At 38.4% G+C, this 13,259-nt stretch overlaps 1 protein-coding gene across 23 annotated transcripts in view; it reads left to right on the top strand.

The window, feature by feature from the left end:
* Positions 1–13,259, top strand: part of svila (supervillin a) — a 100,677-nt gene that overhangs the window by 50,850 nt on the left and 36,568 nt on the right. For 18 of the 23 annotated variants that reach the window (XR_010521248.2, XM_065242328.2, XM_073815608.1 and 15 more), the window contains 7 exons: positions 3,343–4,164; positions 4,655–4,822; positions 5,324–5,358; positions 8,829–8,893; positions 9,257–9,393; positions 11,673–11,768; positions 12,804–13,089. Coding sequence is in view for 22 of the 23 variants with exons in the window: in XM_065242328.2 (XP_065098400.1) it covers positions 3,343–4,164; positions 4,655–4,822; positions 5,324–5,358; positions 8,829–8,893; positions 9,257–9,393; positions 11,673–11,768; positions 12,804–13,089 (1,609 nt within the window). In the remaining variant the exon portion in view is untranslated. The remainder of the gene's footprint in view (positions 1–3,342; positions 4,165–4,654; positions 4,823–5,323; positions 5,359–8,828; positions 8,894–9,256; positions 9,394–11,672; positions 11,769–12,803; positions 13,090–13,259) is intronic. The other 5 variants (XM_065242322.2, XM_065242334.2, XM_065242325.2 and 2 more) reach the window with 4 other exon arrangements.

Genomic DNA, 13,259 nt, shown 5'->3' with positions numbered 1-13,259 from the left:
GACAGTGGACAACAGGAGGAAGAAATTGCCAAGATGAGGTTAAAAAGATTAGATTTTTAAGTATTTTTAAAGCATGATGAAAGTTTTTTCTTTTTTATTTATATATGTAAGCTCTGCAAAAAATTTCAGAATCTCTCTGCCAATTTTACGAAAATTTTCAGGGATAAAAGTGTTGTGTGAATAGTTAAAGGGATAGTACACCCAAAAATAAAAAATTCTGTCATAATTCACTCATGTTGTTACAAACCCATATAAATATCTTTGTTCTGATGAACGCAAAGGAAGATATTTTGATTCATTATTTTTTCCTACTATGAAAGTGAATGGGGTCCACAAACTGTTTTATTCCGTTTAATTTTTTCCCAAATTCCGTTTTCTCCGTTTTAATTTTTGCAAATTCCGTTTTAACTCTTTCACCGCCAGCGTTTTTAAAAAAAAAGTTGCCAGCCAGCGCCAGCATTTTTCATGATTTTCACCAAAGTTTAATGCCTTCCAGAAAATGTTCTTCTTTAAATATATAAACATACAATATACCAAATGAAAGAACAGACCCTCTGCTTTCAAACAAAAAAAACCGTTTCATCCTACCTTCAGTGGTTCTTTTGCAATCAGCTTTTGAATATGGGTAGGTTTTTGCAAAAACACCATATTTTGAGCAAAAAGCAGAGATAATTCCATTTTTTTGACAGACTTTTCATACAGATCCCCTTCAGAGCGATCTTTAAAACAGACACGGACATGCAGCAGCTTGCCATAGGGCAATACTTCCGGGTTTAAAAAGTTGCGGAAGGTGGATAATAGCGGTATTGCGGAAAGACGTAAAATCTCGTCATTGGCGGGGAAGCGTTTTCTCTTAATTGACGAGATATCTCGTCAATGGCGGGGAAAGAGTTAATTTTTGGCAATTATATTTTTTACCCTTTACTGTTATTTCAGTCATAAAAAGAGAGTGCCTTTAATGTTAATGATTAAAATGTAAATGATTTTGGGAAATACTGGATAACAGGATTACTTAATGACTATAAAAGATGCATTTACACACGCACATACACGCGCGCGCACACATACAACTCAATTCAATGCATTGTTTAGTGTGGTTGCAGGAGGCTTCAACAAGGTGTCAAAGCAGTGGTGCCTTCAGAAGTGCCTTAAACACATCAATCCAGCGGAACGCGATCCATATTTTATACACAATCGCTTGAAATGCATATAACTTTACAAACATACACAGGATAGTGAATTAGGACAGCATGAGCACGCAGCTCTTTGCACGTGCGAGCGAAAGAGAGACCGAGAGCGGCGCCATGATGCAGATGATTATATTTTAAATGCGAGGGATAGTTAGTTTGCCTCAGCTCGCTTGAAATGCATAAAACTGAACAAATACATGAGGATTTGTGTTCACACTTCGGACAGATGCGTGAGCGCGTGCACGTGTGAGAGGTGCAGTGAGACAGACGTGGATGAGAGAGTGCATGTATCTTTGCGCTCACCGTGAACAGAGTGTTGACAAAACTTACAAAATAACAGTTTTCCGGTCACATAAAAGTCATGTGAGACCTGCTCGGAACTAAGTGCTTAGCGTCGAATTTCTTAATTTTTTCGCTGACGAAAGCAAGAGTCGTGGAGAGCCGCTTCGCCATGGTTTCAGTGTTTTGGAGGGGCTCTGAAACGACTTAATACTAGATTCCGTGTTAATTAGCCAATTCCGCGATTCCTTGATCGCGGAAATTATAGGGCCCTAAATGTATACGGGTTTGTAACAACATGAACGTGAGTAAATGATGACAGAATTTTTCTTTTTGCTGAATTATCCGTTTAAAGACAGACAGTCCTGCCCCTCCCTTTGTTGCTATATATGGCTAGTCTGGCTGCTCGAACAGGTAGGGGGCAGTGTTTTGTCAGCACCAGGTACCTTAGTTGACAAATATGTAGCTAGAATTGGTAAAGTATTTTAATAAAGAAAATGTACACACTTTCTTTTTACTGCATTGGTAGTGCACTTATTCCAAATGATTCTGATAAGAGAATCTGCCTATCCCTGTGAGAGCTTAGACTTTTCTGCTGACTCTGACCTGAATGTAAAGATGGAGTCATCACAATGTAAGCTAGTTTGGCAGCAAACCACTTTCAATTCAGCCACTTTCACCAGTATGTAAAAAATGTTTAGCTTTGTAAAATCTGATGGTTAACACACTGTAGTAGGATGCCCATAGCTATGAAAAAGATTTTAGGAAAAAGTGCTTTGACATTATTGTTTAAAGGGACGCTCCACTTTTTTGAAAATAGGCTCATTTTCCAGCTCCCCTAGAGTTAAACATTTAATTTTTACCGTTTTGGAATCCATTCATCAGATCTCCGGATCAGGCGGTACCACTTTTAGCATAGCTTAGCACAATCCATTGACTCTGATTAGACCATTAGCATTGAGCTAAAGAAACCCAAAGAGTTTCTATATTTTTCCTATTTAAAACTTGACTTTTCTCTAGTTACATCGTGTACCAAGACAGACGGAAAATTAAAAGTTGTGATTTTCTAGGCAGATATGGCTAGGAACTATACTCTCATTCTGGCAACGACTTTTCTGCTGTAACATGGCTGCAGGAGGCGCAATGATATGACGCAGCTCCTGAAAAAGTCCCCTGCTATTGAAGTTACAAAGGGGACTATTTTCAGGCGCGGCATAATATCATTGAAATAGAGAAATAGAGTATAGTTCTTAGTCATATCAGTCTAAAGTACTATAAAGTACACAGTGTAACTACAGAAAAGTCAAGTTTTTTAAATTGGAAAAATAAAAACTCTTTGGTTATTTTTTAGCACAATGCTAATGATCTAATCAGATTCAATGGATTGTGCTAAGCTATGCTAAAAGTGGTACTGCCAGTCCGGAGATCGGCTGAATGGATTCCAAAACAGTAAAAATCAAATGTTTAACTCTAGGGGAGCTGGAAAATTAGCATTAAAAAAAAAAGTGGAGTGTCCCTTTAAGGCTGCTTTTCACACAATACATTTATTTATCTCCCAGAAGCTGAGTCTTTTCTAATCTAAACGACTGACCATTATTCTTGAGTTTAAACTATTCTGAGATTGTTTCGGTATGGTTCAGTTGTTTTCAATATCATGGTTGATTTGTGTTGCTGCTTGATTTGTTACAGTGAATGCCAGAATTTTTCATATGGTTCTCATTATGTCGACCACTGAAAAAATCAACCGATTTTTTTTATATCTTCAAAATTGCTCATTTTCATAGCCAGGGCCGTTAATTCTTCTTTTCTTGCAGGGTCAGTAACTATTAAATGATTTTCCTCTAAGTGAGACTTCTTTTCTCTTCTCCTGAAGAATCCGAGTTAGGGAGCGACTTGCCCGCGAGGAGCCTTTTCACAAGAGTCCAAAGTTGGGCTCCAAAACAGAGGGTCCTGCTTACAACCAGTTTCCCCAGTCATACCCTCGATATCATTCAAACGCTCCCACATTCACTGAAACTCCAGCCACACGATTGACCCATCAAGATCTAGAGGATCGACATCTTTACTTCTCTATGGCCTGTGAACCTGGTTTTAAACCTGCACATGAGAACCAGGAGGTGCTTGAAAAAGCAGAATACAAAATGGAGGAACGACAAGACGGAAGGGCGATTGGTCTCCTGCGCAGCAAGAAGGCTGTGTTACCCTCCGAGATTCGACGGAAGGAAAAAAGCATTGAAGAGCCATGCCGTGGATATGCCGAGGCAAAACCAGGGATCAGTGGGCGTGAAAGGAAGGGTGTTGAAGAAGACCCTAGGGGGAGGCGTGGAGCGCGTGTTTACACAGAGCACGTATCCCGACTTCAGGCTGCAGAGTCTATGCATTTAAAAGCTAAAGAAGCCCAAAGGAGGGCTGATGCTAGCCTCTTTCATCAGCAAGGATCAAGTTATGCACCACTTCAAACATCTACACAAGCCTCCAGTGGAGGATGGGGGCAAAGTTCATCCAAACCCCTCCCTCACTCCATGCCAGATGCTGGAAGTGTCCAAAAGGCTGCTCCTCATCAAAACCATAGAGAGGCTGCCCATCAGGAAAAAGTGCCCAATGGAGATCATCTGTCCAATGATGTCAGAGTTTCAGTGGCCAAGCTCCGCCACTCCTACCTGGAAAGTGTTGCAAGCACCCGGAAAACCGAACTGTAGGTTGTGGTACATTACCCTAATGGCTTACTAACCCGTCTAACAAGTTTGTTTTGAGGAAGAATGAGTTAATCGATCATAACAATCTAATCCGAATGCTTGGAGTATGAAAAGACTAATCTTTCGGAAAATCATTCGGATTATGGTCTTTTCCTTGGATATGTGCTGCTCGGCTTATACTGTAAATAACCATGGCTTTTGTCTATGTTTGTCTTACCTTGGCTAAGCTTTGTACTGTAACTTTGTCTTTCTGGATTGAGAGAAGCTGGTTACACCTGTGTGCAAATTTGAAATAATCCCTTTTGTGGTGTTTGTAGGATTTTAAGTAGTTTACTTAACACGCCTTGAGGATGCCAAAAAGACGATTCTGTACATTTTGGCTTTAACAATATACAGCATTATCCATTATTGGCTTTCTTATGCCCTCGTATCGATCCATCTTTGTGTGTTAAACACTGCTTTGTTCAATTATACTTGGTGACAAAACAGGGCAAAGGGACTGCCTGCAGTTACAGATGTACCCTGGAGAAATGAAAGAGGCAGAGATCGGTCGTCTCGTCGACCTATGAGATATATATGTCCCACTGAAAGTAGAAAGACATCTGAGAGGTTTAAAACTCAGCCAATCACAACAACTGAACACAAACAAACAGACCGGTAGGCCTTATGGGTAGATATATGCATGGGATTGATTTTTAGTCTGGAGTGCAACTTACACGTGATGTACTGTAACACATAAAATGGTTTTGTTTAACCTGATAACATTAAAACATTTGTGATTGACACCTCTGAGGACTAGTATTTAGATTTTTCTAACGGTATTGTAATTTCCCAAGCATTAATATTGTATTACAGTTAGCGTTTCTCTTAATGGTATTATTGACACACAGTTTGTTTTTATGTGTAGTGAACTCTAATTCAAAGGTTTGCTAAGTTATTTCTATGAAAGGTTCTTTGTTTTCAATAATTCTTGCGCTTTCCAACCAAATAATCCTGCTGCTTTGTGTATTTTCACAATTTCCCCCTTCTTTTCTGTCTTATGTGGCTTTTGTTCGTGCACTTATATTATCACAAACCTGTCAGATTGCTGGTGTAAATTTCTCAGTCTGAACTTTAATTGTAACTGTTTTCTAAGTTTTGTATTTTTTCTTCCTATAGGTCTTGTCTAAGCCCTGAACCACTGAGCCCTGAGGGTAAGTCACAAGTCTTTTTGGAAACGCTATTTTTGATCTGATAAAGGATGTCTCTGTTATATTTTAATATAGAAAGTCAGTGTTTCATAGAAAGTGTAATAGAGGATCAGCTTGTTGTAGGGTTTAGATGCTGTTTTAGATGAACAACGAGCACTTAATACTTGGATCACGTACTGTCAACTAAATTTAAAACCTACATTTTTGTTTGTAGGATTATACAGAGTTGTGTTTGTATTTTTGGGGCTCTTTTTTGTAATTAAATACAATAAAATGCATGATTTAATACATTGGATACACTGCTAATTTGGCTTGGAAATGTTTATGGAGGTATGTCCTCTCCTCTTAGAAATTTTCAGGCACTTAAAAAAATGTTTTACTGATCGTTACTGAAAAGTTCATACTGAATTTTTTTGCAAAATAATATTCATTAGTTCACCCTAGTGTTATAGTTCTCGAGACCGGTCACTTTTAAAGGTCTCGTCTCGGTCTCAGACAAAGAGGACTCTGAATTTTATTTCAAGACAGGTCAAGACCACAACTGATGGCACATCACAAATTTATTTTTTATAATTAATTTTATGCAGTTTATTTAGGTTTGGCATATGATGTTGGCAATGTTTAAGCATTGTTTAAGTTACTGCCAATGACAATTTTTCTAATTTTATTACTAAAACACCTGCATTGTGTAAGTGGATGGCAAGCCATGGAAAGACAGTTCAGAATAAATGGTTAAGTTGATTTCAGCTCTTTAGTGTTTGTTCACTTTTATTTTGTTCACTTGACTTGGTCTCGACCCTTTAAAGTATTGGTCTTGTCTCGGTCTCGCCCTGTTTTGGTCCTGGTCATGACTTGGTCTCTGTTTAGGTGGTCTTGACTACAACACTAGTTCACCCCAAAACATCTGCCCATATTTTACTTGTCCACAAACCATTGTCACACGCATCTCGTCAGTAAAGACTGTTCCTTGATTAGTAATAAATGGCCATCAGCTGCTTTACGATGGAGTGGCATTTATTACACAGAGCCATAATTCGCTGAAATCTAGACAATCTTGCATTCATAATCGCAGGCGATTTATCCGCAATTATGTATGCAATATTTCGCCACTTGTCAGTGAACTCCAGCTCTGTTTAGTAATGTCGCTCCATCTGAAAGCAGCTGATGGCGATTTATTACTAATCAAGGAACCGGCATTACTGACGAGATCTGCGTGACAATAGCATGCGATTTATCGTGCAGCCCTATTTTTTAACCTAACACAGTCAGAGTTATATTAAATAATATCCTTGCTCTTTTCAGCTTTATTATTATAATTGCACTGGATAGTACCATAGCGGAGGGGAGTTCTTAAAGCTCCAAAAGAGCGCATTCATCCATTTAAAACTAAATGTCTTCTTTTGAGGCAAAGCATATGGGTGTTCACAAGAGCGTTAAAGTAAGGCGAAAGGCTGACCTCTTAAACAATGTTACAAAACCCATCGCTTCACCTCAGAAGACATTTAGTAACTGTATAGACCCTTTCACATTTCACATCACAGGCGGTTCCCACTGCGCATGTCGGGGTCAGAAAAGCCATTACAGCAGATTGAGTTGCGTGTTATTCGGTTTCGTCTAAATGGCTACTTGCGTCGTGGGCTTTGAAAATCGCACCAGGTCTGCCATTAAGTTTTTCGGGATTTCTGCAGAATCTCAAAAACAAAAAAATACAACATCTGTGGCTGAAAGCAATTAAACGTTCAGACTGGGACAATGCAAAGATCAAAGAGGCTTGTGTTTGTAGTGCTCACTTTATTTCATAATTTTTCAGCCCTGTTAGATTAAAATAGAAAGCTTAAATGGTATGAACAGTTTGACCCCATGCTGTGCGCGCACCCGATAGTCATTCAATGTTTACAAACCTTGAAGGGGTCTATGGATTAGTTTTTGATGGATGGATGTACTTTATTGGAGCTTTAAAAATGGGGCACTATCCAATGCCATTATAAAGCTGAAAAGAGCCATGGTATTATTTGCTATAACTCTTAACTGTGTTTGGCTGAAAGAAGAAAGTTATATACACCTAGGATTGCTTTAGGGTAAGTGAAATATGGGCAAATTATTATTTTGGGGTGAACTATTCCTTTAAAGTCACAATGAAATGGCAGCAGCGATTGTCTTATTTTCCAATCTGTGACGTATATCCGAGTGAAACGTCTTCTGAGAATAAAATGGTAGGGCTGGAATTTGTCCATCAAGAATTTATTGAATCGTTGGGTCATGTTTGTTGCTATTTACTAATCACTGCGGTCTTTTCCCAGAGCCGCCCACCTGCCATACCCTATGACCGGAAGTAAAGAGAGATCGTTTTGAGAACGGGAGACTTGAGTTTTTGATAAAAGATTATGAGGGCACTTGAATTTAAGGGTGCTGTAGATGTAAAACTATATTTACCTAGGCATAGATGAATAATTAGGGTTCTGTACATGGTAATGACATATTGTGAGCCTCAAACACGATTGTTTCCTCCTTTTTATGTAAACCTCGTGCATGCATAAGACCGCTGGAAAAACAGGCCAATCTCAACATATCACCGACTGTAACGTTACGGTCAACATTAAATTACACATTAAATTAATTACAATGTTTTGACTGCCGAGTTAGCGCTTTATGCTAGTTAATGCTATATGCTAGCATTTAGGCTGAAGTTCTACTCCTGTTGTTACAGTTCCGTTTGCCGGTCCATAGTAAAACACAAACTTACCACTTACACTGAATAAGAAATTATTCCTCAAAATCTGTATCTTTGTCTGATACAGGCTCAAATATAGGGTCTGTTTGCACACACACAGAGCTACTGAAATAAGCTCTGAAAACACAGCCAATCAAAGTAGAGCCCAACATAATTATTCATGACCCTTTCAAAAAAGGTAATAAAGACCCTTTAATTCTAGGGTTGTAAATGGATATCTAAAAACATTTCTGGATCATTTTTGCACTTAATAAAGCCACATAGCTTCTATGTAGATATCATAGAACAATGTATTTTTGTATCAATGCATTCTTTGGCACCTTTAAAAAAATTATCACAATTGTCATTTGTAAAATACCACAATATTAAAAATATAACGTTTGTAATTTCAGTTTCATGACGACTTTATGGCAAGCTGATAAGGTTTATGTACCTCACCTCAATTTTTCTAAAGAGCAATAGAACCGCGTTTACTTTAGCTTTTGATCTAAGCTACTGCTTTGCTTTCCAGTTGTATGTGTGATTTAGATTTATATTTAAAATATTTTAATGCCTGTTGACAAGAATCAGAAACTAAAATTTTATTTCTGTAGCACCTTATAAAACAGTGTTTACAAAGTAAAATAGCCTGTGAAATGTTTTACCATGTGTTCAGCATTTTACATGTGATCCTCTGAAAGTCATTGGGTTTATTCTCATGAAAACACTTCTGAGTCATTTCTTTTCCTTTGTGTTTTTCCAGTGGACGAGGAGAAGCTGGATGAGAGAGCAAAGCTGAGCGTGGCTGCCAAGCGCTCTCTCTTTAGGGTATGACGAGCCTGAATGTGTCTCTGTCTGCTCAAAACCCTCTTAGTGAGCCGTCGATAGACAGCATCCTAACCCAAATCAAAAAACCACATAAGCGACCGGTTTACAACACTTGAGTGTGTTTGACGTCACACTCACACATGCCACACAGATGCCACAGGAAAATCCACTACAGTTCATTTTATTATAACTGACATTTCCTTGCGTGCAAACTTATCTCATTTAAGTAAATTATGAAATTACGAAAATGTGAATTAATAAAGTATTAGCAAATTCCTTCGTTTACATTACTACAAAGTCAAATTCAGTACAGTGCTGTTCAGTTTATTTATGTCTAATTTGACTAATGTAAATGTTTCTTAGGAGCTAGAGAAAACTTCTGATGGTTCGGTTCTGAAGTCATGGAGCCGTAACCCCGGCGCGGAGCGGAGGCTGAGGAGAGGTCATGATCGCTCCCGTACTCAGCCTGTGACCTCTGAGGAAGTGGTCATTGCTGCTAGGTAAGTTTTTGATACATGCCTGCTCCATAAAGCAAATGTAGCATTTTTGTGGGAGAGATAAACATCTTTTTTATTGGGTAAAGCCCCCAAGAGCCACCTTATAATTTAATACCATTTAAAGGGGACATTTTACAAGACTTTTTTATGATGTCAAATAAATCTTTGGTGTCCCCAGAGTATATACAGTGATGAAAATAAGTATTTGAACACCCTGCTATTTTGAAAGTTCTCCCACTTAGAAATCATGGAGGGGTCTGAAATTGTCATCGTGGGTGCATGTCCATTGTGAGAGACATAATCTAAAAAAAATCCAGAAATCACAATGTATGATTTTTTAACCATTTATTTGAATGATACAGCGGCAAAAACGTATTTGAACACCTGACAAAATCAATGTTAATATTTGGTAAAGTAGCCTTTCTTGCAATTACAGAGGTCAAACGTTTCCTGTAGTTTTTCACCAGGTTTGCACACACTGCAGGAGGGATTTTGGCCCACTCCTCCACACAGATCTTCTCTAGATCAGTCAGTTTCTGGCCTGTCGCTGAGAAACACGGAGTTTGAACTCCCTCCAAAGATTCTCTATTGGGTTTAGGTCAGGATACCTTGATATGCTTCTTACAGAGCCACTCCTTGGTTATCCTGTGTGATTCGGGTCATTGTCATGTTGGAAGACCCAGTCTCGACCCATCTTCAATGCTCTAACTGAGGGAAGGTGGTTGTTCCCCAAAATTCCGCAATACATGGCCCCAGTCATCATCTCCTTAATACAGTGCAGTCGCCCTGTCCCATGTGCAGAAATGGCATGCTACCACCTTCATGCTTCACAGTAGGAATGGTGTTCTTGGGCTGATACTCATCATTCTTCTTCCTCCAAGCACGTTTAGTGGAATTATGACCAAAAAGTTCTATTTTGGTCTCATCTGACCACATGACATTCTCCCATTACTCCTCTGAATCATCCAAATGGTCATTAGCAAACTTAAGACGGGCCTGGACATGTGCTGGTTTAAGCAGGGGAACCTTCCATGCCATGCATGATTTCAAACCATGACGTCTTAGTGTATTACCAACAGTATTCTTGGAAACGGTGGTCCCAGCTCTTTTCAGGTCATTGACCAGCTCCTCTCGTGTAGTTCTGGGCTGATTTCTCACCTTTCTTAGGATCATTGAGACCCCACAAGGTGAGATCTTGCATGGAGCCCCAAGCCGAGGGGGATTGACAGTCATGTTTAGCTTCTTCCATTTTCTAATTATTGCTCCAGCAGTGGACCTTTTTTCACCAAGCTGCTTGGCAATTTCCCCGTAGCCCTTTCCAGCCTTGTGGAGGTGTACAATTTTGTCTCTAGTGTCTTTGGACAGCTCTTTGGTCTTGGCCATGTTAGTAGTTGGATTCTTACTGATTGTAGGGGTGGACAGGGGTCTTTATGCAGCTTATGACCTCAAACAGGTGCATCTAATTGAGGATAATAAATGGACATTTTAAAGGCAGACTAACAGGTCTTTGAGCATCAGAATTCTAGCTGATAGACAGGTGTTCAAATACTTATTTGCAGCTGTATCATACAAATAAATAGTTTAAAAATTGTGATTACTGGATTTTTTTAGATTATGTCTCTCACAGTGGACATGCACCTACAGTAGGATGGCAATTTCAGACCCCCTCCATGATTTCTAAGTGGGAGAACCTGCAAAATAGTGGGGTGTTCAAATACTTATTTTCTTTACTGTATGTGAAGTTTTACCTCAAAATACAATATAGATAGTTTATTATAGCATGTTAAAATTGCCACTTTGTAGGTGTGAGCAAAAATGTGCATGCTGTTTTTGAGTGTGTCCTTTAAAATGCAAATGAGCTGATCTCTTTATTATCCCCTTTTGACATCACAAAGGGGAGCTACATTTCAATGACCTAATTTTTTACATGCTTGCAGAGAATGGTTCACCAAAACTAAGTTACTGGGTTGATCTTTTTATACATTTTCTAGGTTGATAGAAGCACTGAGGACCCAATTACTTAAAAATGGAAAAAGTCAGATTTTCATAAAGTGTCCCCTTTAAAAAAAAGGAAAGTTTAGCTTTAGGCAACATAAAGGGGTAAAAAGGTATTTAAGGTTTGCAAGAACTATATTAATATTTTGCCATGGTATTATCAACTTTCTTGTCATTTTCTTTCATTTGGTGTATGTAGTGTTGTTCTTCAGTTCTCTCATGTATTTTCTTTCCATGCTTTTTTCCTTTTCTCCCCTCTTTTCCTTCATCCTCTGTGTGATTAAAAGTGTCCCTGGCAATTTGTCCCAGTCCGAGACTGTACAAACTTCTGTAGCACGTGTCCCTAGCCCCACTATAATCCACAGCTCTGTAACCAAAAGCAGGTACCCAGGAACAAACATATTAACAATCACATGAGCCTGTGTGTGTGTGTAAGCCGGGCATGGTCACTTCCATCAATACTAATATTTGTCAGTCTCCGCACTAAGAAAAGTTGTAACTGGGATGGTACCTTTTAAAAAGATCCTAATATGTACCATTTAGGTACAGATGTATACCTCTAAGATACCAATGTGTGCCTCTGAAGTAACAATTTGCACCTTTTAGGTACAAAAAGTGTAGTTTTTGAAAAGGCACCCCCCCAGTGACAGATTTTGTATCTTCTTGTACCATCTTTCTGTGTGTCGTTTAAAAAATTGTCTTTGCTTTTTGAAATCTAGAAAAGCACTAAACCCTGTCTTGCCTTTGTGACAGTCTTAAAGGAAAGATTGTTCAGATAAAAGGGGTTGCTGTAGCTCAACTGGTGGAGCATTATTTTAGCAGGGCAAAGGTCATGGATTTGATCCCATGGGACAAACATACTGATACACTGCAAATTGCTTTTGGATTAAAGTGTCTGACAAATGCATAGATGTACAGATTTGTAAATGTAGAAAGTAAAAAATCTGAAGTTTAAAGTTGGTAAGACAGATGAATGTTTAAATCTTCAAATAAGGAAATACTACCCTCTTGTGGCACCGCACTTAAATATAAAAAAAGTATTTCATAGCATATTCATAGCATGACATGTTTGTCTGCATGCATGTATATTATATTAATATAAATATATGTTTAAATGACCTTTTACAAAATGTCTAACACTTTCATTTGTTACATAATTCATAATCACTTACTTATTTAAAGCATGCATGCTATATATACACCAAATATATATACATATATACATATATACATATATACATATATACATATATACATATATATATATATATATATATATATATATATATATATATATATATATATATATATATATATATATATATATATATATATATATATATATATACAGTCGATGATATAATGAAATTGAAACACATTAAGTATTCTATATCAAACAGTTTGGGTGTGTCCCTCAGCTTGCAGGCATCATCTCAGCAGAGCTCTATGGTGAGGGAGCAGGCCAGAGAGGTTCGGCTGGCTCAGGAGGCTGCGGAGATGAATCGAGCTCACCACACATCTCCTGGACAGGATGTGCAGGAGGAGCCAGATCTTTCCACGCTTACGCTAGCAGAGAAGATGGCACTCTTTAATCGCCTAGCGCAGTCATCCGGCCATGGTCCTCGGGTTAGAAGTGACACTCGGGCACGCAGGAGTAACGCCCGCTACCAGACCCAGCCAATCACATTAGGAGAGGTCGAACAGGTATTTAACATGTCACTTTCATTGGATACAGTCTCATAAATGATTTGTGTTAGGTTATTACTACTCTTTTGTGCTACAGTACAGTAGTTATGGTTATGTAAACATGTTTTTTACTTTGCAGCTCTTTTCATGAGCACATTAAAGACAAATTTCCTGTCAGAGATAAGCCT

The sequence above is a fragment of the Paramisgurnus dabryanus genome, chromosome 1, assembly GCF_030506205.2.
Source record: "Paramisgurnus dabryanus chromosome 1, PD_genome_1.1, whole genome shotgun sequence".
NCBI classification, from domain to species: Eukaryota; Metazoa; Chordata; class Actinopteri; order Cypriniformes; family Cobitidae; genus Paramisgurnus; species Paramisgurnus dabryanus.
The sequence above is the reverse complement of the archived record's forward strand: the minus strand, read 5'-3'. Positions and strand labels throughout refer to the sequence as shown.